Below are 27100 nucleotides of genomic sequence, written 5' to 3' on the forward strand. Positions count from 1 at the left end.
ATGTTTATGGTAATTAGAGACTAGCTGAGCCTTGAAGAGGCAAAGCATTGGAGGGGTATCAATTTGCCTTTAAATATTAATGTCACTGGCCAACTTTGCAGTAGGTATAAATCAACCCTGGCTCCAAAGTAAAAAATGCCTATTACAGGAAGATCTTTAATGGCAATTTACATTTTAGTCATTTAGCAGACACTCTTATCCAGAGCGACTTACTTTCATACTGGCCCCCCGTGAGAATTGAACCCACAACCCTGGCATTGCAAACGCCATGCTCTACCAACTGAGCTACATCCCTGCCGGCCATTCCCTCCCATTCCCTGGGCCAATTGTGCACCGCCCCATGGGACTCCCGGTCGCAGCCGGCTACGACAGAGCCTGGATACGAACCAGGATCTCTAGTGGCACAGCTAGCACTGCGATGCAGTGCCTTAGACCACTGCGCCACTCGGGAGACATGTTCTCACTGCGCAAACATGTCTCAGGGCTGAAGAGAAATCTTACAATATGGCTGGGGCATCTCCACTGCCCACTTACATCTTTCATCTCTCTGCTTGTAGGCAGAAAATGAGAAAATGAGAGGATTCAGTTACAAACTCAAAATAATATATTGTGTTCGAAGACCATGTTAAGCTTGGCTTTGGATTTTCTGTGGTATTGTTTGAATGAATCCCTGTGAATCATGCACTGGCTAAAGAGGTTGTCCAGTTACCCCTTGTTGCATAACGCTGAAGCATCAGGACTCTAGCCTCTCCCACTCCAAGCTTTGCATTGACATGCACATCTACAACAATGGGGGATTTTGAGAACACATGCTGTGGATATGGGAACCTTGGCAGCCCCATCATTCTTCACCGTCCCTGGATTAGGTTTAAATCCCGCCTGATCTACGGGCCTGGCTAAACTGGATTTGTTCTCTTCCAGGAGACTCTCATCCACAGTCTGACTGACACCCACTGTCACTCTCTTCCATCCCTTCAAGGCTGAGGAGGCACTAGCATATGGTCATGTGGCAACAGGGGCACTCTCATTACATTCTCAAAATATAGGGTCACTGTTAAATAGTGAAGAGGATTTTCATTTCACGTTATTTGTAATTTACAAAGAAACTGGAGTAATCGGATTTCACGGAAATTAATGGTCTATGGTCATTGACCTAGCTCTTCATCATTAAAATCATGATCTACTCTTATTTAACCAAGTAAGCTGATTGAGAACACATTCTCATTTACAGCAATGACCTGGGGAAGATTTGCATTGGGGGGCGGTTGAGGGGCTGAATGAGCCGATCGGAAGCCTAGGATGGATGCACTAATAAGTTAATCAAAGTGTAAAAAAATATATATACATATGTAACACTATTGTTTCAAGGAGCTTTGATTTTAATGATGCACTTTTCAAGTACTTACTCTCACTTGAAAAACACAAGGGTAAATCGAGGCAGAACCATGAGGGGATTGCGGAAACGGAGTGACAGGGGACTTAATTTAAGAGGCAATGTTTGATGAAAGCGATTCAGACAATAGCAGTATACCATTTCAGGACTGCTTGACCATGTAGCAATAAAACTACGCATGCAGGGTATCTGTTCAAAAACCTTCCAAAGGGTTCATATTTTATTATCACAAACCTGAAAGGGTACATCTTATCATAATTCTCCTTGAAAAGTCAAAGCGATATCCATACATTCATTTCTGGTGATCAAGTCAAAGGTTACTCTTGTTGGCTTTGAACAGTTCCCTTACCCATTCGTAATAGCAACTGAATTAAGCATATGGATAAATAGCAAAAGCACAACCACACAAATGTATTGAATACAGCAACGTCCATTATGGGTGCTTTTAATAAGTGCTCTTGTTATTTCCTCATGTAGAATAATGAGAATCATTTTCCAAGCAGCACCCCAGTTTAATGACTTGGTTAAAGGGATAGTTCACCCAAATTACCAAATGCCATTTTAGTTTCCTTACCCTGTAAGCAGTCTATGGACAAGGTATTACAGCAATCCATGCGTTGCTTTACAGAGATCCACTTATTTCAGCAAAAAACTGCAGTTGCAGTGGGCTAAGGAACTGGACACTGGAAAATTGGTAAAACATTGCCTACCCTAGTGTTTTTTACTGTCTCACCATAATCACTGATAATGTTACTTCTCATGGCCGACCACATTTATTGGCATTTTAATGTCTTATTCTTTATGGTGGTGCTGCAGCGGATGCAAACACATCGATATTTTGCCATCTTTTTGTCAGAGAGTGCATTTCATACAGGCCCCCGGTGAGACTTTATGGTACAGTAGAATAGATACGTCTATTCCCTAGCTGGCTGTATTATGATTGCCAAAACACTTCAATATTGTGTGGAGTAGCACAGCAGTCATGTAAGAACTGTATCAAGGTACGGGATGGGCAGGGAGACTTTGTAGGAAGGGACATGTTCAAATTGGCATATGAGGCAGTAATGAAACTGACTGTTGGCCAGTGTCCAATACAGCAAATGGCCTGAGAATGAAACAGGGAAAAACAACTTGTGGCCATCGGTCTTAGTGACAGGACCACACCTAGTGGAGCCAATACAGCCCGAACCCAGAGGACAGTCCGGCACAGGGTGGGATCCAAAACAGATTGATTAGGGAGTGAACGTTATTTATAATAAGGGTTACATGGAGAAAATCGGACCTTTCTGAAATTAAAATGGATGGCCCTCCCTTCAGCAAAATAATGTTTTACCTAAACCCTCCCTGAACACTTGAAAAAAACAAGCGACCATCCCCTATACCCAAAATAATAATGAAAACATGAAGTGCATAGCAGAGAACATGCCTACCGTTTCCCCTCACTTCTTGGACAGAACAGAGCCTTAGATATGTCGTTTTAGAAACTGTTCTTTGTCCTGTAAGAATTACATGGCAACGCAGGAATTTTGATAGTGCACAGGGCTGTGAGCTAGAAGGTTGTGGGTTCACAGTCCACCGTGGACAAGAGTAGGGGTGGAAACAACTCCTTTATAGTAAAAGCATTGCATGAATCTATCATCGTATTTGCTGGTCCGAGAAAAAATTGCCTTTTATAAAAATGTTATGCAATTCTACATATTAGCAGAATATTTTTTTATACCACACAAATTACCGAAATTACAGGCTAAGATTGGACAGAGAGATAGGCCTGTGTTCATCTTATCATATTTCTCCAATGCCAAATCAGTGTTTTGTTGTTTGCAATGAAACTGTCCCTGTTAGCAAATAATTAAATCTTACACATTAGGAATCTGAGCATGGTACTTTCAAAAGTTAGACCTACCTTTCCACCCCAGACACAGAGTAGGCCTACTGAACCAGAAAAATGTGAGCTTTAACTCCTGGTTACTCTGCTTCCATGGCTTAACCCAACGTGAGAAGGTCACAAGTATTTTCCTAAAAGCTGTCTGGGTTTAAACATCTTCTATTATACAGAAAGTGAAAAACAGAATTAGACTACTTCCCAAGCAAAGTCCATTCTTTGTGTCCTCGGCCATAGAAGGTTGTAGCTCAGCAAATGAATGTCAAAGAAACAAAACAATGATATCCCCCTAAGCTCCGGAGTCACATCTTTCCCGGGTATTTTACAGCTTGGTTCTAGCATAAAGCATTGTGGACCCAAGGGCTGTTATACAGTGGGGAAAAAAAGTATTTAGTCAGCCACCAATTGTGCAAGTTCTCCCACTTAAAAAGATGAGAGAGGCCTGTAATTTTCATCATAGGTACACGTCAACTATGACAGACAAAATGAGAAGAAAAAATCCATAAAATCACATTGTAGGATTTTTAATGAATTTATTTGCAAATTATGGTGGAAAATAAGTATTTGGTCAATAACAAAAGTTTCTCAATACTTTGTTATATACCCTTTGTTGGCAATGACACAGGTCAAACGTTTTCTGTAAGTCTTCACAAGGTTTTCACACACTGTTGCTGGTATTTTGGCCCATTCCTCCATGCAGATCTCCTCTAGAGCAGTGATGTTTTGGGGCTGTCGCTGGGCAACACGGACTTTCAACTCCCTCCAAAGATGTTCTATGGGGTTGAGATCTGGAGACTGGCTAGGCCACTCCAGGACCTTGAAATGCTTCTTACGAAGCCACTCCTTCGTTGCCCGGGCGGTGTGTTTGGGATCATTGTCATGCTGAAAGACCCAGCCACGTTTCATCTTCAATGCCCTTGCTGATGGAAGGAGGTTTTCACTCAAAATCTAAAGATACATGGCCCCATTCATTCTTTCCTTTACACTGATCAGTCGTCCTGGTCCCTTTGCAGAAAAACAGCCCCAAAGCATGATGTTTCCACCCCCATGCTTCACAGTAGGTATGGTGTTCTTTGGATGCAACTCATCATTCTTTGTCCTCCAAACACGACGAGTTGAGTTTTTACCAAAAAGTTATATTTTGGTTTCATCTGACCATATGACATTCTCCCAATCCTCTTCTGGATCATCCAAATGCACTCTAGCAAACTTCAGACGGGCCTGGACATGTACTGGCTTAAGCAGGGGGACACGTCTGGCACTGCAGTATTTGAGTCCCTGGCGGCGTAGTGTGTTACTGATGGTAGGCTTTGTTACTTTGGTCCCAGCTCTCTGCAGGTCATTCACTAGGTCCCCCCGTGTGGTTCTGGGATTTTTGCTCACCGTTCTTGTGATCATTTTGACCCCACGGGGTGAGGTCTTGCGTGGAGCCCCAGATCGAAGGAGATTATCAGTGGTCTTGTATGTCTTCCATTTCCTAATAATTGCTCCCACAGTTGATTTCTTCAAACCAAGCTGCTTACCTATTGCAGATTCAGTCTTCCCAGCCTGGTGCAGACCTACGATTTTGTTTCTGGTGTCCTTTGACAGCTCTTTGGTCTTGGCCATAGTGGAGTTTGGAGTGTGACTGTTTGAGGTTGTGGACAGGTGTCTTTTATACTGATAACAAGTTCAAACAGGTGCCATTAATACAGGTAACGAGTGGAGGACAGAGGAGCCTCTTAAAGAAGAAGTTACAGGTCTGTGAGAGCCAGAAATCTTGCTTGTTTGTAGGTGACCAAATACTTTATTTTCCACCATAATTTGCAAATAAATTCATAAAAAATTCTACAATGTGATTTTCTGATTTTTTTTTCTGAATTTGTCTGATCTGATGTTTTAATTTCTTCAAAATCTTAAGCTAACAATGGGTAGGTCAGTGCTTTTTGCCGTTTTCTTTTTTAAAAGGTAGTCCTATGGCATACCCTCTCATACCCGTTAAATTAGAGTCCTGGTTTTAACTTAACAGCCCTTCACTGACACAGAGGTAGGCTATTTAAAGAGTGGTGGGTGTAAGAATTGGCCAACAAATCTATGGATATAGCACTCTATAGCCTAATTTCATCTGTTAATCAGGTAGGCCTACCTCTTATTTCTTAAATAGGAAGAAATAGGCTCCAACACAAAGTCCTCTTGTTGTTAGTAAAGTCTAATGAAAATGAATTGCAGGGCCTTGCAAAAGTATTCATCCCCCTTCGGGTTTTTCCTATTTTGTTTGCGTTACAACCTGTAATTTAAATTGATTTTTATTTGGATTTCATGTAATGGACATAAACAAAATAGTCCAATTTGGTGAAGTGAAATGAAAAAAATCACATTTTTCAAAAAATCTACAAAATAAATAACGGAAAAGTGGTGCGTGCATATGTATTCACCCCCTTTGCTATGAAGACCCTAAATAAGATATGGTACAACCAATTACTTTCAGAAGTCACATAATTAATTAAATAAAGTCCACCTGTGATCAATCTAAATGTCACATGATCTCAGTATATATACACCTGTTCTGAAAGGCCCCAGAGTCTGCAACACCACTAAGCAAGGGGCACCGCCAAGTAAGCGGCACCATGAAGACCAAGGAGCTCTCCAAACAGGTCATGGACAAAGCTGTGGAGAAGTACAGATCAGGGTTGGGTTATAAAAAAATATCCTGAACTTTGAACATCCCACGGAGCACCATTGAATCCATTATTTAAAAAAATGGAAAGAATATGGCACCACAACAAACCTGCCAAGAGAGGGCCGCCCACCAAAACTCACGGACCGGGAAAGGAGGGCATTAATCAGAGAGGCAACAAAGAGACCAAAGATAACCCTGAAGGAGCTGCAAAGCTCCACAGCGGAGATTGGAGTATCTGTCCATAGGACCACTTTAAGCCGTACACTCCACAGAGCTGGGCTTTACGGAAGAGTGGCCAGAAAAAAGCCATTGCTTAAAGAAAGAAATAAGCAAACACGTTTGGTGTTTGCCAAAAGCCATGTGGGAGACTCCCCAAACATATGGAAGAAGGTACTCTGGTCAGATGAGACTAAAATTGAGCTTTTTGGCCATCAAGGAAAATGCTATGTCTTGCGCAAATCCAACACCTCTCATCACCCCGAGAACACCATCCCCACAGTGAAGCATGGTGGTGGCAGCATCATGCTGTGGGGATGTTTTTCATCGGCAGGGACTGGGGAACTGGTCAGAATTGAAGGAATGATAGATGGCGCTAAATACAGGGAGGACAATGACTCTAAGCATACTGCTAAATCAACACTTGAGTGGTTTAAGGGGAAATGTCTTGGAATGGCCTAGTCAAAGCCGAGACCTCAATCAAATTTAGAATCTGTGGTATAACTTAAAGATTACTGTACACCAGCGGAACCCATCCAACTTGAAGGAGCTGGAGCAGTTTTGCCTTGAAGAATGGGCAAAAATCCCAGTGGCTAGATGTGCCAAGCTTGTAGAGACATACCCCAAGAGACTTGCAGCTGTAATTGCTGCAAAAGGTGGCTCTACAAAGTATTGACTTTGGGGGGGTGTTAATAGTTACGCACGCTCAATTTATTTGTGTTTTGGTCTTATTTCTTGTTTGTTTCACAAAAAACAATATTTTCTTTAAGTTACTTACAGTGAGGGAAAAAAGTATTTGATCCCCTGCTGATTTTGTACGTTTGCCCACGGACAAAGAAATGATCAGTCAATAATTTTAATGGTAGGTTTATTTGAACAGTGAGAGACAGAATAACAACAAAAAAATCCAGAAAAACGCATGTCAAAAATGTTATAAATTGATTTGCATTTTAATGAGGGAAATAAGTATTTGACCCCCTCTCAATCAGAAAGATTTCTGGCTCCCAGGTGTCATTTGTACAGGTACCGAGCTGAGATTAGGAGCACACTCTTAAAGGGAGTGCTCCTAATCTCAACTTGTTACCTGTATAAAAGACACCTGTCCCCAGAAGCAATCAATCAATCAGATTCCAATCTCTCCACCATGGCCAAGACCAAAGAGCTCTCCAAGGATGTCAGGGACAAGATTGTAGACCTACACAAGGCTGGAATGGGCTACAAGACCATCGCCAAGCAGCTTGGTGAGAAGGTGACAACAGTTGTTGCGATTATTCGTAAATGGAAGAAACACAAAATAACTGTCAATCTCCCTTGGCCTGGGGCTGTATGCAAGATCTCACCTCGTGGAGTTGCAATGATCATGAGAACGGTGAGGAATCAGCCCAGAACTACACGGGAGGATCTTGTCAATGATCTCAAGGCAGCTGGGATCATAGTCACCAAGAAAACAATTGGTAATACACTACGCTGTGAAGGACTGAAATCCTGCAGCGCCCGCAAGGTCCCCCTGCTCAAGAAAGCACATATACAGGCCCGGCTGAAGTTTGCCAATGAACATCTGAATGATTCAAATCAACTCGGAGGAATTCTGCCTATGACCCCAAGAACACCATTCCCACCGTCAAAAACATGGAGGTGGAAACATTATGCTTTGGGGGTGTTTTTCTGCTAAGGGGACAGGACAACTTCACCGCATCAAAGGGACGATGAACGGGGCCATGTACCATCAAATCTTGGGTGAGAACCTCCTTCCCTCAGCCAGGGCATTGAAAATGGATGGGTGGATGGGTATTCCAGCATGACAATGACCCAAAACACACATGGCCAAGGCAACAAAGGAGTGGCTCAAGAAGAAGCACATTAAGGTCCTGGAGTGGCCTAGCCAGTCTCCAGACCTTAATCCCATAGAAAATCTGTGGAGGGAGCTGAAGGTTCGAGTTGCCGAACATCAGCCTCGAAACCTTAATGACTTGGAGAAGATCTGCAAAGAGGAGTGTGACAAAATCCCTCCTGAGATGTGTGCAAACCTGGTGGCCAACTACAAGAAACGTCTGACCTCTGTGATTGCCAACAAGGGTTTTGCCACCAAGTAATAAGTCATGTTTTGCAGAGGGGTCAAATACTTATTTCCCTCATTAAAATGCAAATCAATTTATAACATTTTTGACATGCGTTTTTCTGGATGTTGTTGTTGTTATTCTGTCTCTCACTGTTCAAGTAAACCTACCATAAAAATTATAGACTGATCATTTCTTTGTCAGTGGGCAAACGTACAAAATCAGCAGGGGATCAAATACTTTCTTCCCTCACTGTAAATCTGTCTTATTGTGAGGTCAATAACTCTGAGAAATACATTGTGGGCAAGAAATCAATTATAGTAGTAGCAAAGTTGACCTCAGTTCCTCCTTCTCATCTTCGCGCTCTCCTCTTCAAACTGAACAGAACATAGGCTATAGGCTAGTCTGCGCGCAAGATATTGCATTTTTGGAATAGGCCTAATCCCCCCCAAAATCTGATAATTATTGGACTCTCATCCTGAACTGCCTCTGTAGGCCTACACAGCACATTATTGGTTAGGCAGCACAAAAAAAGGTTTTAATCAGCAAGAGCAGAGCAGGCTGGGGCTCAGGGTTTGAATATCCATTGCAGTGTGTAATGCAGCCTAGTTTTATTTACACCATCCTATCAGCGCAAAAGACTAGGAAGTACATTTTCGTAGAAATATAACTTTCCTCTGTGCTTCTCCGAGCATACACTTTGCAGCCTATAGGCTATGGATAATTTTATTGAGACCACACTAAATAGCCTATAGGCACACTTGATATTGTGCGCCCAGCAGAGAATCATAGATGAGGGGCGGCATCGGGCACACATCATTATATAGCCTAATAAGCAAATAATTCTAAAACAATATTGACATTTCATCAATTACATGACACTCCCCTGGACTACATAAAAAAATACTAAACCCTCCCCTTGACTGAAATTGAAAAAGCATGACCCTCCCCCATTTCCCTCCAGGTACCTTTCTATAAATGTCGATCCATCCCTTACGGTGGCACTCCACAACTGAGCCATTGTCTCATACTGGCTACACTGAAGGTGGAAATACAAGTACTATAGTCTGAAACAAAGGTTATGAAAGGTTATGACAAAGGTACAGTGATGTAGGTTTTCCATTGTCTTTTTGTTGAATAGCTGATAGAGCCTATATCTTCTGGTCAAGGCTTTGGTGATAACAAACATACCAGGACCATGTTCCACTCTGTGCCAATCGAAATTCCTTCAGAAGCTATGACATTGAGTACATTGGAAGACCATTGATTGTGGATGCCCATCCAAGCCCTTGTTTTACCATGGGTTCATCTAATGATTGATAGGTTAGATAAGTAGTAAGGATTGGCTAAGGACCTCAAATTCTTACCCATTTAATTAGCTTTAACAGCTTCTTTATCATGAACTTCACCTACCTCAGAGAGAAAAAGGGTTTGGTGAACAGTTACATGACAGGTGAACCCTAAAAATATCCATTTGGGGAGCACTTTGAACAGATCTGTCCTAAATACAATTTCTCCCAGCCAGACACAGTTGGTTTTAAACCCTCTTCTAGCTGTTCTCTGTATTATTTATTTAGGGCAGACACCGCATTTTTTTCAAACCGGAGATTCTAACAACACCTCAGAGCGAGATCGAGAAATACTTTTCTATCTGGTAGCTAAAAAGGCACTCAGGTTTGAGGATAGGTATTTATGGGGATACCTCAGGTTCAGCGCAGGGGCCAACCTGATGGCTCATCATTAGGTAATGGACCTTGTTTGATAAACAACACAATGGATGCACTTTCGTCAGCAACGAAGTGTATTAATCACCAAAAGGAACCAATGTTTTAAGTGGATAATTCTCAAATTCTGCACTGCATTCTGGCTTCTGTTGACATATGAATGATCGTAAATAGGTTGGGGAAAAAATACAGAATCTACAAATTTTCTGAAGTAGAATTCTGTAATTCATAAATAGGAGATAAAATGTACCGACGTCAGCCAAACCTGAAGGTTCATAAATGGCCAGACACAGAAGAGGTGAGGCATTTCAATAAGAAGGACTTGGAAGACATACTGTTTTCAAATTTGCTGAGTCGCTAAATGGGAACAAAGGAACGCACAAAAAGCCATTACAGTAATCCATTTTGAATGGAAAAATAAAATGGCGGCGGTACCTTAATCGATGGCAAAACTGCCAGCTGTCAAAAACATGGGAGGATTTATCACACCTTCAGCCTGTGATGTCATGGCGGCATCCGGCCGAAGGGACAGAGGGATTGTGTCCGTGGCTACATGCATTTCTTTCTAATGCATTCCATTTCATCCCACAATACATTATACATCCTGGCCATGACATATAATTATACTGAACAAAAATATAAAAGCAATATATTAAGTGTTGGTCCCATGTTTCATGAGCTGAAATAAAAGATCCCAGAAATTTTCCATATGCACAAAAATAGTATTTCTGTCAAATGTTGTGCACAAATTTGTTTACATCCCTGTTAGTGAGCATTTATCCTTTGCCAAGATATTCAATCCACCTGACAGGTGTGGCATATCAAGAAGCTGATTAAACAGCATGATTATTACACAGGTGCACCTTGTGCTGGGGACAATAAAAGGCAAATTTAAAATGTGCAGTTTTGTCTCACAACACAATGCCGCAGATGTCTCAAGTTTTGATGAAGCGTGCAATTGGCATGCTGACTGCAGGAATGTCCACCAGAGCTGTTGCCAGATAATTGTATGTTCATTTCTCTACCATAAGCGGCATACAACGTCGTTTTAGAAAATTTGGCTGTACGTCCAACCAGCCTTACAACCGCAGACCACGTATAACCACGCCAACCCAGGACCTCCACATCCGGCTTCTTCACCTGCAGGATCATCTGAGACCAGCCACCCGGACAGCTGACGAAACTGAGTATTTATGCACAGTACCTCAACTTTAGATAATGATGAGTATCCAAATTGAGATGAAAGAGGGACTTTGCTAAAGATTGACATGACCTCCTACTGTAATTATCAGAGAATAGCAAAGCAGACAGTGGAGAGAGCAATGTGAAGAGGGAAGGCTGATGGCTGAATGAAACATTGATGGGAGCACATGGAACCTCTCTAAGATCATTTATTCATCAAAAAGGAGGATAAAAAAGAGAAATAAACACCTTACGTGTCAGTCAGACACAATGGGGACTGTAGTGTATGGATTCTAAAGTGGTGGGAAGAGCCCATTAAGATCTAAAATGGGACATCTCGATTTCCTACTGAATGAAAGCTGTTACAACTCATTCTAATTGCCATGTTAGGATATAATGATAGCAATCTGTTGTCTTTGCAAGCTGCCAGTCGCACTGGTAATCTCTAATACCACTACAGAGCATTTGGATTATACCATGACTGAAAGAAGGACTGACCAACATAAAATATAATATTGTAGCAAGTGCTATAGGCACATTTGTGTTCAAGTACAAGTCTTTGTCAGTCAGAGAGCAGTGTTGAAATCTACAAGAAATGGGAGTGTCAAAATAAGGATTATGTTTTTCTAAAAGTGATATGTGGAGTAACATTGGCAATGGGAATGGAAAACTTTGTGCATGAATCAATTCATGATAGCAAACTCAAATTCTATTGTGAGGCTGAAGCATTGCCTAAATCAATGCAACGATGAGCATGAAGCTATGTGAATTTGTATATACATTATTTCAGGGTTTCCCAAACTCGGTCCTCGGGACCCCAAGGGGTGCACATTTTGGTTTTTGCCCTAGCACTACACAGCTGATTCAAATAATCAACTAATCATCAAGCTTTGCTCATTTGAATCAGCTGTGTAGTGTTAGGGCAAAAACCAAAATGTGGGGTCCCGAGGACCGAGTTCGGGAAACGCTGCATTATTTGGTGAAGCTGTATTCTTACGCAAAATGAAACCACAAAGGCAAATATGTGTGTACTGATTTAAGGTGCTGTCAGGTGGTAGCTACATCACCTCGACTGGTTTATTATCGATCTTTACAAGACAATGTGAGAGAAAATATTAAACTAAGTGTTGTTATTGATATCCAATTTTAAGTCAAGTGGAAGGTACAATTAAATCACTGCCTAGGTTAAGGAAGAAGAATACTACCAATTCAAGACAATCAATCATATCTCAGGGTCATAGAGAACACAAAGACAGAAATACTGAAGATCTATGTTGGCAGGAGGCCAGCACCCACAATTCTTTTACATCGAGAGAAACTTGATCTAGGTTAAATTTTCATGCAGTAAAACTAATTTGTATTTTGAAGCTTTGGAAAGAAGAATATAAAGTTATGAAGCTTCTTTCTTGTTATAGAGCTGGGCTTGGGCCAATGTATGAGCTAGCTCAGTGAAAACAAACTAATGCCCAGGTGCATTGTCAAGGATAGTTCACTGAAGGAGGCCATTGAATTATGAAAATAAATCCCACAGTGGTAATTTTATTAGACCCACTTCTTCTCCGCTCTCCCTCTTCCATTTCTTTCACTTCAGCAACGACTGCTTCTTGTCATAGCAATACGTAATATAATTAATGTTAATGTAACCATGCCTATTTAGCATCAGTGAGATACAACAACCCAAAGGGCAGTGTGTATCTAAAACTGCCCAGCTATCATGACCCCATTGGCCCAATGTGAGTATTCTGTGGGCAAGGTGGGCACGGGCTAGCCCACACCAAGCCCACACCAGCACAACACGGGCTAACCCATCTCAGGCTAGCCCACATTAATGTTTTGGTGGTGTCGGAGGTGGAACTGCTTTGGCGTGTCGGAGGTTGAATTGCGGTGAGCAGCATTGTCATGAAGCCCCACTCTCGTTAGAAGTTCAAAACGAGAAAGTGTAGGCTATATAGAAATAATTACGCTCAAATTGAAAAGTTATTCAACTAAATAATGAAGATTTCTATAATCCTAATTGAGGTGTAGATTACATCTCACATTCCAGTGTTCAAACTTGTAAACAAGGCTGCATGGAATTTCTGTTAATGCGACTTTGTGCAGCCAATGGCAATGTCTGCTTTATGCCGGGAGTGGATTTGACAGCTCTAACACAGTTCCACCTTCGACACCGCCAAAACAACAGCTACACGGATGTTGGCTAAAGCAGATCTGATTGAATCGAGCCCTAAGTGTTCTGTTGTGTGATGCCAATTATTTTCAATCTTGTACACTGCCAATGATGAAGTATTTAAAAAGACTTAAACAAGTGCATGTGACATATGAGAAACTGAACAGTTTATTTCGTAAAAATATACTGTATGTTTGATAGCAACAACTTGGTTGTCTTTCTGATACAATATAACACATTAACTGAATATCTTTCAAGCTTAAAGTGATACAATTTATGCATTGTAATGAAAAAATTATACAACTCTGCAGAAAGGCGCATTGGCCCAATGTGGGCAGCCTGCATGGGGCCAATATTTTAGCCCCCATTGGGTCCACATCGTGCCAATGAGGGCATGTTTGCTGGGTGAACACTATAGAAACCTGTTAATCTCTAAGCAGTGTGATCATGTAGGGGTGCATCATGCTATATCAGGTATTTTCTATGAGCCACAGGGATTAATATTTGTAAATGGGAACAGAAAATGCTTACCCAGAATGTCCATATTTGGATATCTCACAACAAGATGGCTTCCTATACCTACTGCCTTTATTCAGTTCCGGCCTCTATTGGGAATAACTAATTGGATTACCTTGAAATTAATTTTCTGCTGTGCTGCTGCTGTAAATGTGCTGTTTCCTGAAGAGAATGTGTTGAGAAGATAGTTGAAGGGGTTATTTACCCAAGTAAAGACTTTCTAAACAGAACAGCGAAAGACCATTGAGTGTTTATGTGTGTTATCTGTCAAACCGAGGCAGAGGCCCCTCTGTTCTGTGAATACACTCCAAAGTAGTGTTGCTGAGACAAGGTAATATTTAATAGGAATATCAAACTCTAAATTATACAGAACTCGAGTGAAGAAGTGTTTTTGTTTCCTCCTTCAAAATATAATTTGGTGAATCATGGGTGACTCCATCATTTGTAACCAGTTTCAGTAAATTATTTTTGGTAGCATTCCTATGTTGAAGATGAAAAAAGATTTTGGTGCATTTTTTCACCATATTCCATCCAGTTTGCTTTATTTTTATAATATATTACACTTGATCTTTCTTGAATAAGTTTCTCCATTTCTTTTTGTTTTTCCTCTAATTTATTCTGAGCCTATGTTACAGTTTTTATTGCTATATATCTGTTCTGTCAGACCTTCTATTTCCTTTGTTACTATGGACTCTTTTGACCTAAATTGCTTTTGTTTTCGAGATGAGTACTGAATTGCATGGCCTCTAAAGGCACATTTAAAGGTGTCCCATACAATAAGGGGATTTGCTGTACCTATGTTATGTCGGAAAAAAACAGTTATAAATTCCTCTGTCCTAGTTAAAAACAAGTTATCATCCAATAGGCTTTGATTCAATTTCCAATATCCTCGCCCACATGGAAATTCAGTAAGAGTAATGTATATGCCAATTATATGATGGTCCGACTGCATTCTGTCCCCTATCAACACTTTTTAAACTTTTGGTGCCAACGAGAATGACATAAGAAAGAAGTCAAGACAACTGGCTTGATTGAGTCTCCGCCGTGTATGTCTCACTAGATCAGGATATTTAAGCCTCCATATACAGTGGGGAAAAAAGTTTTTAGTCAGCCACCAATTGTGCAAGTTCTCCCACTTAAAAAGATGAGAGAGGCCTGTAATTTTCATCATAGGTACACGTCAACTATGACAGACAAATTGAGGAAAAAAAATCCAGAAAATCACATTGTAGGATTTTTAATGAATTTATTTGCAAATTATGGTGGAAAATAAGTATTTGGTCACCTACAAACAAGCAAGATTTCTGGCTCTCACAGACCTGTAACTTCTTCTTTAAGAGGCTCCTCTGTCCTCCACTCGTTACCTGTATTAATGGCACCTGTTTGAACTTGTTATCAGTATAAAAGACACCTGTCCACAACCTCAAACAGTCACACTCCAAACGCCACTATGGCCAAGACCAAAGAGCTTTCAAAGGACACCAGAAACAAAATTGTAGACCTGCACCAGGCTGGGAAGACTGAATCTGCAATAGGTAAGCAGCTTGGTTTGAAGAAATCAACTGTGGGAGCAATTATTAGGAAATGGAAGACATACAAGACCACTGATAATCTCCCTCGATCTGGGGCTCCACGCAAGATCTCACCCCGTGGGGTCAGAATGATCACAAGAACGGTGAGCAAAAATCCCAGAACCACACGGGGGGACATAGTGAATGACCTGCAGAGAGCTGGGACCAAAGTAACAAAGCCTACCATCAGTAACACACTACGCCGCCAGGGACTCAAATCCTGCAGTGCCAGACGTGTCCCCCTGCTTAAGCCAGTACATGTCCAGGCCCGTCTGAAGTTTGCTAGAGTGCATTTGGATGATCCAGAAGAGGATTGGGAGAATGCCATATGGTCAGATGAAACCAAAATAGAACTTTTTGGTAAAAACTCAACTCGTCGTTTTTGGAGGACAAAGAATGCTGAGTTGCATCCAAAGAACACCATACCTACTGTGAAGCATGGGGGTGGAAACATCATGCTTTGGGGCTGTTTTTCTGCAAAGGGACCAGGACGACTGATCCGTGTAAAAGAAAGAATGAATGGGGCCATGTATCTTTAGAATTTGAGTGAAAACCTCCTTCCATCAGCAAGGGCATTGAAGATGAAACGTGGCTGGGTCTCTCAGCATGACAATGATCCCAAACACACCGCCGGGCAACGAAGGAGTGGCTTCGTAAGAAGGATTTCAAGGTCCTGGAGTGGCCTAGCCAGTCTCCAGATCTCAACCCCATAGAAAATCTTTGGAGGGAGTTGAAAGTCCGTGTTGCCCAGCGACAGCCCCAAAACATCACTGCTCAAGAGGAGATCTGCATGGAGGAATGGGCCAAAATACCAGCAACAGTGTGTGAAAACCTTGTGAAGACTTACAGAAAACGTTTGACCTGTGTCATTGCCAACAAAGGGTATATAACAAAGTATTGAGAAACTTTTGTTATTGACCAAATACTTATTTTCCACCATAATTTGCAAATAAATTCATTAAAAATCCTACAATGTGATTTTCTGGATTTTTTTTTTCTCATTTTGTCTGTCATAGTTGACGTGTACCTATGATGAAAATTACAGGCCTCTCTCATCTTTTTAAGTGGGAGAACTTGCACAATTGGTGGCTGACGAAATACTTTTTTCCCCCACTGTATATATATATATACTGTAGCTATTTAAAAATATCTATCTATTCAAATATCTTTCATATCTTATTTTCCATCATTATCAATTAATACGGTAATACTGTTGGCAGTTCATGTGTAGGATTTTAACCTATAACCCAGATTGCCATTGTATTACATTTTTGATAAGCTATTCTTATTTTAGCAAACAATTATTGTGGTTCATCCTATATTCTCCCTAACATCCTTACCCCCTTGCAACAGATGTGGGATAAACACACACGCACATACTCTAACACACTCAACCCCTTTCCTCCATAATCAACCATAAAATCAGATGCTCAACGGTTGTTACATCCCAGAGCCCAACTCAAGAAAGGACCTGATTTATGAATGCATATACGAATGCATATACAGTTACAGCTGTTTGAGAAAGCATGCAAGATTGAGCAAAACAATGTGAGATTTGATAAATCTATGTCAAGTCCTAGGTGATGGAGATCAGATCCACCCTCTTCACCTGAGACACAAACACTCTGGTCCCCCGTTGTAACCATTTTTCCCAAGCATTTCCGTGCAGTCAGACCTTTGATTATTTTGTGCCACCTGGGCCACAATGATAAGCCCTCTCTCTGATTGTCCGAGTGTGACCCCCTCCCCATGGGTTACTGCAGCCAGTGTTGCCAGCACTGCCACTACCTGGGTGGGGGTACCCTACCGAAATCCCCACCGGCTAGGTACAAGGTCGTCAAGGTTCTCATTAGCAGCTTTGAGAATTTCCTTGTATATTATGCTCTCCCATCAGGGGGCTCTGGCTTTGTAGGACAAACCCTGCCAAATTTGGCAATGATTGGACGCTCATATCTCTGTCCTCTTTGTCATAAACAGTGTACACGTTCAAGTTGGATTTTGTCGACAGCCTCGAGTGGAATTTAAAGCGCTGTCAGAAAGAAGTCCTTCACAATTTTTTCTGTAATCTCTCCCTCTTATTCCTGGATACCCGTAAGTACTAGATTTTCTCTCATCGATCTAGTTTGTATGTCTCCTTTTTAAGTTCCTTAACGTCCGTTTCCATCCTAGTGACTGCCCCTTTTAGTTTTTTTGTATCGCTCTCCATTATCGCAGCTTTTTCGTCACTCATTTCAAGACTCGCCATCAACTCTTTTACATCATTACTGACCAACTCTAGTATGCCCAGTTTGTCATTTATCAACTTCAACAGGTCGCTTTCCACACTTACCAGTCCCAGTGGTGAAAAGCATAAATCATCTGTATCAGTCGAGGAGTCGCGTTTTCTCTTGGAGAATGATTCTCCTCGTTTATCTTCCGTCATGTTTGGGTGTTGCGTGTTGTAATATTTGTCGATACATTTCTCTAGCCTTATAATTTGTTTTGTGTTATTATCCAGATTGAATGTTATTACCCTCGAATATATGAAATGTTAATATTTAGTCTAACTTACTGATATTGAATATTATGTTTTTATGTTAAGGTGATTTGTACCGCTGTGTATTCAATACGCCATCTTGTATACCTGCCCTCTACCGGAAGTTCCCTCGAGTGAAGAAGTGAATTAAACTTAATGCGGCTACGCACATGAAAGAATTCTACAGTATACTATGGTGATACTATGGTATCTTTGACATAGAAGTGGAGGCTTTCTCCTTGAGGAAACCTACTGGAGAAATACTAAAAGAGCACCATTTCCATAACCTGTAGGTAGGACTGGGGTCTGACCAGATAGTTCAGAACAAATTCGATACTGTAGTATTTACTATAGTTAGAAAAGTGTAGTATTTTTGCGGACCGTAGTGTTTTTGCGGACATTACTGTGGTATTTACTACAGTGTTGTTTTGAGGATAATACTGTAGTATTTACTATAGTATTCTACAGTATATTACAACATTCTATAGTAAGTAAAACACATGTTCAAGGGATACTACAGTGTGTAGTATAGTATTCTACAGTATACCACAGTCTATTACAGAATTCTATAGTAATTACTGTAATATTCTATAGTAAATTGTAATATTTTTTCATGTGGGTAAACCAAAATGGAATTAAAAATGTTCAGTTCAACCCAATCTGAACATGTGATAAAGAGGGTGCACCAATTGTATTATTGTAATGTTACAGTCAACCAGCCGAGCATGCCATGTACTTGCAACATTGAGTTATTGTTGATGGAAAATATCTTAGTTTTTTCAGTGAAATGTTTTGCAGAACAATTGCAGGTGTGTTGTAGGTGGCCTACAACACCAACTGTCTCATACACACATGCCGTCATAGGAATGTCTGACAGACAACTTTGATACACCTCTACCCATATTGACATGGCATCCGTATTGGCGTATTCGTTAGCTTCCTTCCCATTTTCTAATTTGCTCAATGTGTCAGAGGATGCGACAAATCACTATCACTTTCACTGTGCTTCCTGGTTGGACAGCTGACCTGCTCTCTGTGTATTGATTTGGTCTGAGATTACCAAAGCAGCCGATCACATTTCCAATTTAAAAACCGAACATTGATCATGCAGCTTAAAAGGGGTGAGTATCTTTCCTCACAGCAGCCCTTGATTTGACTAATGAGTGCATATGAAGCTGACACACCACCTTTGTCTTTCAATTTTTCAAATGTGCCTCTGCTGTGGTGGAACAAGCCAATAACTTATATAATGTCATCAATGCATGAGTTACGAAAAACGTCAAGTTAGGTGTATATTTATCATGTTAGGATTTGGCCAACCGTGTATGGTGACCTTTGCTGTCTTAGGAAGTAACACTGCACATTGAGCCTAGAACTCAAGCATAACAGTGATCGACTTGATCGATGTGAGGCATTCGTAGTTTCTGGGCGGAGCTGAACATACAGTACTAAACTTTCATCAGTGCTGATGGTTGGCAGATTTCAATGCCAATGCTTTTGTTTCGTCAGGGGTGTGTCAAAAACACAAGGAAACCTTCCCATCTCTCAGCTCACTAAACCAAGCACACACATCAGCTATCAGAGTGCAGGCGTATGAACCAAATATCCTGCCTTTCGAACAGATGTAGATCTATAATCTACTCATCACATCTCCAACATGCAATTGTCAAGTGTGAATTAATTAATCTGAAAGACTCATTTGCATGAGGAACTGCATCAAGGGCAGGCAGCCACAAAAACCCACAGCTACACCACAAGGGTCAAATACAGATGTAGGAATTTAATTTGATCACCTTTGTTGCTGAGAACATTATGGACTAAAGGTTAAAATCCTGTTGCTGCAAGATTATTTTGCTGAGACAATACAAGTCAAATTAAGATCTCACATCTGTATGGCCATCATCCACCTCACTAAAATGAGGACAGATGAGAAAATCATATATGAAATCTCGCAGGGAACGGGGAATAAAGCTGCAAGAGGACAAAAGTGCCGGTAGAGTTTGGCAGCTTTCCAACAGTTAAAACTCTGGCGGCTCTCAAAGTCATGGTAGATAGCATTACTGGGATTGTCTTTCTCTGTGGCTCAGAGATGGAGGGGGAATCAATTAGCCTCCAGCAGGCTCTGACCTTGAAATAGAGCTTCGGCCTGGCAGGAGGAAGTCTCTCCGGCACCACAGCATTTAGTTTTAGGAAGTCGTGCATCATCAGCTATTGATTTTTCATATTTTCATATGAATGGAAATAATGCGCGGCTAGCATTGGGGGCCCTTGTGCTTATTTCAAATATGCAGATGAGAACATGTTTTGGTGACATGCTGAGTGAAATTAACATAACAGCATGGTATTAACAGGCTTGTGATTAACTGCATCGGATGTGGTGTGTGGGACAGTAAGGGCATGTTTATGCAGTAGTAGCTAGTTGTTTACTTTATAGTTAGTTGTTTAGTAGTAACAACCTGTGGTGCTAATTCTTCCGAGGCTTACATTTACATTTTAGTCATTTAGCAGATGCTCTTATCCAGAGCGACTTACAGTCATGGCCACTTGCGCTACAATGCAAGTCACAGCATTTCTGCTTTCAGACAGAGTGCTCAGCACTATTATTCTCAGTATAGAGTTGCATAATAGGAAAAAATCTAGTTGTAAAAGCTTTTTTTTTTTTTTACATGTACAAGTAATGGCCTTTTAGGCTGCCTATTGCAGTAGGGAAAGTTTGTACACTGGAGGATTGTATACAAACTATTTCACTGAATAGTATCACATGGAGATCTCCTTTCTGCATGTCTGTACCCAGTATGCTGATGTTTGATTTCAACATCAACTGACAGTTGATTTCCTCCATCTGACTACATTATCTGGCTCCCTTAAAATAAACATTCTTACTGTAGTGAATATTTGTGAGTTTTTGTCTTAATCTGACATAAAACCTCAGAATCCTTTCTTGTCTAAACTTCCAAGGCTAATATAACTGAACGTATTTACTCAACATGAGAGTAAACTAAAACTGAGAGCAAATTAAAATAACACATGGTTTCATTGGAAATACAAAGTGTGGCGAACTTACAGAATGTAGGGACAAAAATGTCATTCGATTCCACAGTAGTTTGTGGGTAGGGGGTTGGTGTTCCCTTGTTCACTGGTTTTGGGGTGATAGGGGGTCCAGGTTGTATGGGCGGGTCTGTGCGGTACGTCAATGCAGAGGTAGGGGTGTACTGAGTCACTCTGGGGGACTGGGGTACAAAGGGTCCTCCGGTGGGTTTCCCCTCTACTATGACCTCAGGTTGTCCTGTGCTGGTGGTCGTCGGCATTGGGACAGGGGAGGGGTGGGGAAATGACACTGGCAGATCCCATGTGGGGTCAGCAATGACGATGAAGGGGTTTTGTTCCATGCGATCAGGGTCCCGGTGGGTGGGCGGCTCATACTCAAAGATTTTGTCCACAAAGACCCACTTGAGGCCGGCTGTGCAGAAGGCCAGGCTGAGCAGGCAGGCCAGGATGGGGAGGATGCAGATCTTCTCAGAGCGCAGGCAACTGCGCACCTGTTCCATCTCTATGCACACACAGCAAGTCCCTGCCAAGCCCAAGAATCCCAGGGGCCCGGCTCGCCCTCCATCGCCATCGTCACTGCCTCCCTCGGCACCCTCCTCCCCTCCCTCTCCACCTGCCGCAGACTCCTCCGGCGCCTCCTCGGGGGCTCGTCCGGGATCGGTGCAGGAGTGGGTGGGGGACACTGATCCGGGAGGGACAACCAGGCCAGCGGAAGAGTCCTCCGCCTCCACTCCCTCCGTCATCCTCCCTCTATCTCTCTCTCTCTCTCTCAGACAGGAGGATCTCTGGACACCTGGACTCAACTCAAAGCACACAGCAGCAGGCTGCGGCAGGTGCTGTAAAGTGTGTTGTCCATTATCAGATCGCCATGGTGGGAGTTGGGTGGAAGATGAAGAAGGAGGATGCTTTTCACGGCCGTGTAGGGTAACCTTGTTAACGTCTGGTAAATAAACCAACAACACTTGCGTGACGGAGAGAAAGAGTTCTTCGCAGGTTCACTCTCGTGGCATTCTCACGGGAAATGCGTTCACAAAACAAGTCCCGAAATAAAACCATCAGATTCAGCTCAGCTCAGACACACAACAAAGGTAGTCCAGAAGACAGAATCGTTTTTTCCCCCTTAGATCTCGTGCATGATCCAGTTGAGTTCAGTGCAGTTCGCTGGGTGGAATCAGTAGTGCGCTCACTCAACTGAGGACTTGAAGAGTGGAGCCAGCTGCTGTGTAAATGCTATGGGCAGGATGCGACTCTAGCGGCTGCGACAGAGTGAGCAGGCACTGCAGTGGCAGGAGTGACATGCTGTCTGTCTGTGGTGCTCAAGCAGCAGCCGAGAGGGGCTGAATCATCGGGGAGCAGCAGGTGCCCTCTATGCAGCGCCAGAGAAAGAGATCATTAGTGGAGAGAGAGAGAGAAGCGCTCGCACAATGCGGAAGGATGGCCAAGTCAGGATACTCCCCTTTTCTTCCTCCCACACCCCTCCTCTCCCTTTTAGCCTCTCTCTCTCTCTCTTTTTCTTTCTCTCTCTCCCACTCACTCGATTTCTCTCTGTTTGGTATTTCCACGCACTCTTCCCAGGCTGCTCCCAGTCTGAACACAAAGCATACAGATAAGCAAGTTCGTACTTGATTAAATTATGGGGAATGGCAAGGAATCACAGGCAAACAGACGGCTCTGGTCTCTCTCTCTCTCTCTCTCTCTCTCTCTCTCTCTCTCTCTCTCTCTCTCTCTCTCTCTCTCTCTCTCTCTCTCTCTCTCTCTCTCTCTCTCTCTCTCTCTCTCTCTCTCTCTCTCTCTCTCTCTCTCTCTCTCTCTCTCTCTCTCTCTGTCTCTCACCAGACCATTTATTATGCTAATACAAAAGGGTGTGTTTTTTTGTCAAGGGGTGGGAGCCATAGAAATAGACATATGATCCGTCCCAAGGGGATTGGCTCCTCTCAGATATCTTCCTTCATTTGGAGTCAATGACAATAAAAGGACAAATCAGTGAAGTAATATTTCCATTAAAATAACCCAATAAGGAACTTTCCATTAAAATAACCCAATAGGGAGTCGCGGTGCCATCACTATCTCTCATTATCAATACACAATACAATTTTGTCATAGTTTAACATGCTTAATTGTTCATACTACAGAAGCCAATTTCAGAGCTGGCATGATGTTCTTTTTTACTCTAAATTCAATATAACACATATGCATGTTTTGAGCTTTCGAGCATGTCTGTGTGGAAATAAAAGGTTAGACTTCTGACATTTGGACAATTCAGTCAAAACAAAAAAGGGAGTGGGATTAAATTGAAATGTATTAGCACTAAAAGAGTCTCTTCCCACAGGGACTCCTTACCTTCAGATGGATAAAACTCATTAGACGTGACAGCTAGCTACGAGATCAGACCACTAATTTCCATAAGACTATTCTTTAGGGAACTACTTTACTTCATACATGTGTTACTACACCAAGTTATTCAAAGGCCATATCTTCATATACTTTACTTTAAGTTATATATACCTTACTTTAAGTTAAGAAACAGTATGGGACAGGCTGAATAGTAATAGCGAGCACAGTATCTCGCTAATCCATGGGACACAGAACCAGCTCAACTTCTCACCATTCAGAAGCACAGCTCAGAAATGCACAATAAATGCTCTATTTACCACAGGAGGTTAGTGCCACTTTAATTGGGGAAGACGGGCTCGTGGTAATGGCTAGAGCGGAATCAGTGAAATGGTATCAAATGGATTCCATGTGTTTGATGCCATTCCATTTGCTCCGTTCCAGCCATTATTATGAGCCATCCTCCCCTCAGCAGCCTCCACTGCTATTTACTACACCTCTGCAGAAAATCCCTGTCTTGTTTGTCACACGGCCCAGGCGTATTTGCTTTTCGAATCGCGTCTGCCACAATGCAAGAGGAGCCGGGATTATTACTGGTCACAAAATCCACACTTTTCATGAATGGCTTTAAGCACAATCTCCTAACGATCCTGAGCAGCACTACATAGACGGGGAGAAATCCCCCTGGTGAGCTGTTAAGCTCTTCACCCCGGTGCTAATAGGCTGGGAGGACAATCCAAAGACTGCTGTCTGAGAGCGCGAGCGAGGGGGGAATTTAACCAGGAGGATGACCACGGTCAGAAGGTCATGTCAACACCATACTTCCCATTGACACACAAATGACCCTCTTCATTCATCAAGAGGAATTAATACCTGTCAAGTGGCTATTCTCATCCTCTGGATCAGGGTGTCTGTATATTGATATACTATACAGTACATTTACGCCATTTAAAAGAGAGGTTTGATCAAAAGAGGTATCTTTTATTTGATAGCACCTCATGCCTAGAACCAAACAGCCATATTGGTACTCCTCAGAAAAGCAGTCCTCCATAGGAATGAATGGAATTCTACAATATTTCATTTAAATGTTTCAAGGACAAATTTACATGTATTTAAGTATTTTGTTGTTGTAGTGGGGGCATTAATATTAGTACTTTCAAAAAATGATACTTTAAGGAAAATGTTTTTATTTATTTACTATTTGTATGTTTAGTTTACATAATATAATTTCAAAGTATGCATTAAGGTGTCTGTAATAGAAGAAGCATGACAAAAACAAATGTAGACATTTATAAATGCATTTCTATAGCTTCCAAAATATATTTTTTACAATGGTGGAATAGTGCCTCCTGAGTGGCGCAGTGGTCTAAGGCACTGCATCGCAGTGCTAACTGTGCCACTAGAGATCCTGGTTTGAATCCAGGCTCTGTCGCAGCCGGCAGCGACCGGGAGACTCATGGGCGGCGCACAATTGGCCCAGCGTCGTCCAGGGTAGGGGAGGGAATGGCCGGCAGGGATGTAGCTCAGTTGATAGAACATGGCGTTTGCAACGCCAGGGTTGTGGGTTTGATTCCCACGGGGGGCCAGTATAAAAAAAAAAAAAATGTATTCACTAACTGTAAGTCGCTCTGGATAAGAGCGTCTGCTAAATGACTAAAATGTAAATGTGCCAAGATGGAGGCATGGTTGCTTCAAAACAGCACCCCCTGTCAGTCATCTAGGGTATACACTACCGTTCAAAAGTTTGGGGTCACTTAGAAATGTCCTTGTTTTCCATGAAAACATACATGAAATGAGTTTAAATAGGAAATATAGCAGAATGAATAGGAAATGTAGTCATTGACAATGTTAAAAAATAATGATTTTTAATTGAAATAATAATTGTGTCCTTCAAACTTTGCTTTCGTCAAAGAATCCTCCATTTGGAGCAGTTACAGCCTTGCAGACCTTTGGCATTCTAGTTGTCTATTTGTTGAGGTAATCTGAAGAGATTTCACCCCATACTTCCTGAAGCACCTCCCACAAGTTGGATTGGCTTGATGGGCCAAGCTGCTCCCACAACAGCTCAATAGGGTTTAGATCCGATGACAGTGCTGGCCACTCCATTTCAGACAGAATACCAGCTGACTGCTTCTTCCCTAAATAGTTCTTGCATAGTTTGGAGCTGTGCTTTGGGTCATTGTCCTGTCGTAGGAGGAAATTCGATCCAATCAAGCGCCGTCCACAGGGTATGGCATGGCGTAACAAAATGGAGTGATAGCCTTCCTTCGTCAAGATCCCTTTTACCCTGTACAAGTCTCCCACTTTACCATGACCAAAGCACCCCCAGACCATCACATTGCCTCCACCATGTTTGACAGATGGCATCAAGCACTCCTCCAGCATCTTTTCATTTGGTCTGCATCTCACAAATGTTCTTCTTTGTGATCCGAACACCTCAAACTTCTATTCATCTGTCCATAACACTTTTTTTCCAATCTTCAACCGTCCAGTGACTGTTATTTTGCCCATCTTAATCTTTTATTTTTATTGTCCAGTCTGAGATACAGCTTTTTCTTTGCAATTCTGCCTAGAAGGTCAGCATCCCGGAGTCGCCTCTTCACTGTTGACGTTGAGACTGGTGTTTTGCAGGTACTATTTAATGAAGCTGCCAGTTGAGGACTTGTGAGGCGTCTGTTTCTCAAACTACACACTCTACTGTATTTGTCCTCTTGCTCAGTTGTGCACCGGGGCCTCCCACTCCTCTTTCTATTCTGGTTAGAGCCAGTTTGCGCTGTTCTGTGAAGGGAGTAGTACACAGCGTTGTACGAGATCTTCAGTTTCTTGGCAATTTCTCGCATGGAATAGCCTTAATTTCTCAGAACAAGAATAGACTGACGAGTTTCAGAATAAAGTTAGTTGTTTCTGCCCATTTTGAGCCTGTAATCAAACCCACAATTGCTGATGCTCCAGATACTCAACTAGTCTCAAGAAGGCCAGTTTTATTGCTACTTTAATCAGCACAACAGTTTTCAGCTGTGCTAACATAATTGCAAAAGGGTTTTCTAATGATCAATTAGCCTTTTAAAATGATAAACTTGGATTAGCAAACACAACGTGCCATTGGAACACAGGACTGATGGTTGCTGATAATGGGCCTCTGTACGCCTATGTAGATATACCATTAAAAATCAGCCATTTCCAACTACAATAGCCATTTCCAATCAATTTGATGTTATTTTAAAGGACAAAAAAATTGCTTTTCTTTGGAAAACAAGGACATTTCTAAGTGACCCCAAACTTTTGAACGGTAGTGTATATAAATCATTGGGTATAACAATTTTTGGTCATGGTCGACATATCCAACAATGTTAGGGACAACACATTTTTTAATAATCCACTGTTGATCAGAAAGCAATTAATATTAATATATTGTTTCTGAACTTGATCAAAGGCCAAAAGGTACACTGAACAGAAATATAAACGCAACATGTAAAGTGTTCGTCCCATGTTTCATGAGCAGAAATAAAATATTTTTCCATATGCAAAAAAAGGGTATTTCTCTCAAATTTTGTGCACAAATATGTTTACATCCCTGTTAGTGAGCATTTATCCTTTGCCAAGATAATCCATCCACCTAACAGGTGTGGCATATCAAGAAGCTGATTAAACAGCATGATCATTACACAGGGCACTTGTGCTGTACGTGTAACCACGCCAGCCCAGGACCTCCACATCCGGCTTCTTCACCTGCGGGATCGTCTGAGACCAACCACCTGGACAGCTGATGAAACTGTGGGTTTGCATAACCAAAGAATGTGCATGCTCGTCATCCTCACCAGGGTCTTTACCTGACTGCA

The 27100-nt window shown here is 41.9% G+C and overlaps 1 protein-coding gene and 1 non-coding gene across 2 annotated transcripts in view; both read right to left on the reverse strand.

Annotated features, from left to right (window-relative positions):
• Positions 1 to 22189, reverse strand: part of LOC121541094 (pro-neuregulin-1, membrane-bound isoform-like) — an 88625-nt gene extending 66436 nt beyond the window's left edge. The window contains exon 1 of the mRNA XM_041850079.1: positions 20947 to 22189. Coding sequence (XP_041706013.1) covers positions 20947 to 21673 — 727 coding nt within the window. The 5' untranslated portion in view covers positions 21674 to 22189. The remainder of the gene's footprint in view (positions 1 to 20946) is intronic.
• Positions 18109 to 18162, reverse strand: LOC121542232. Its single transcript, XR_005995843.1, has one exon. It is a non-coding gene; the product is annotated as a U7 small nuclear RNA (small nuclear RNA).
• Positions 22190 to 27100: the final 4911 nt, after the last annotated feature.

Source organism: Coregonus clupeaformis, chromosome 27, assembly GCF_020615455.1.
Source record: "Coregonus clupeaformis isolate EN_2021a chromosome 27, ASM2061545v1, whole genome shotgun sequence".
NCBI classification, from domain to species: Eukaryota; Metazoa; Chordata; class Actinopteri; order Salmoniformes; family Salmonidae; genus Coregonus; species Coregonus clupeaformis.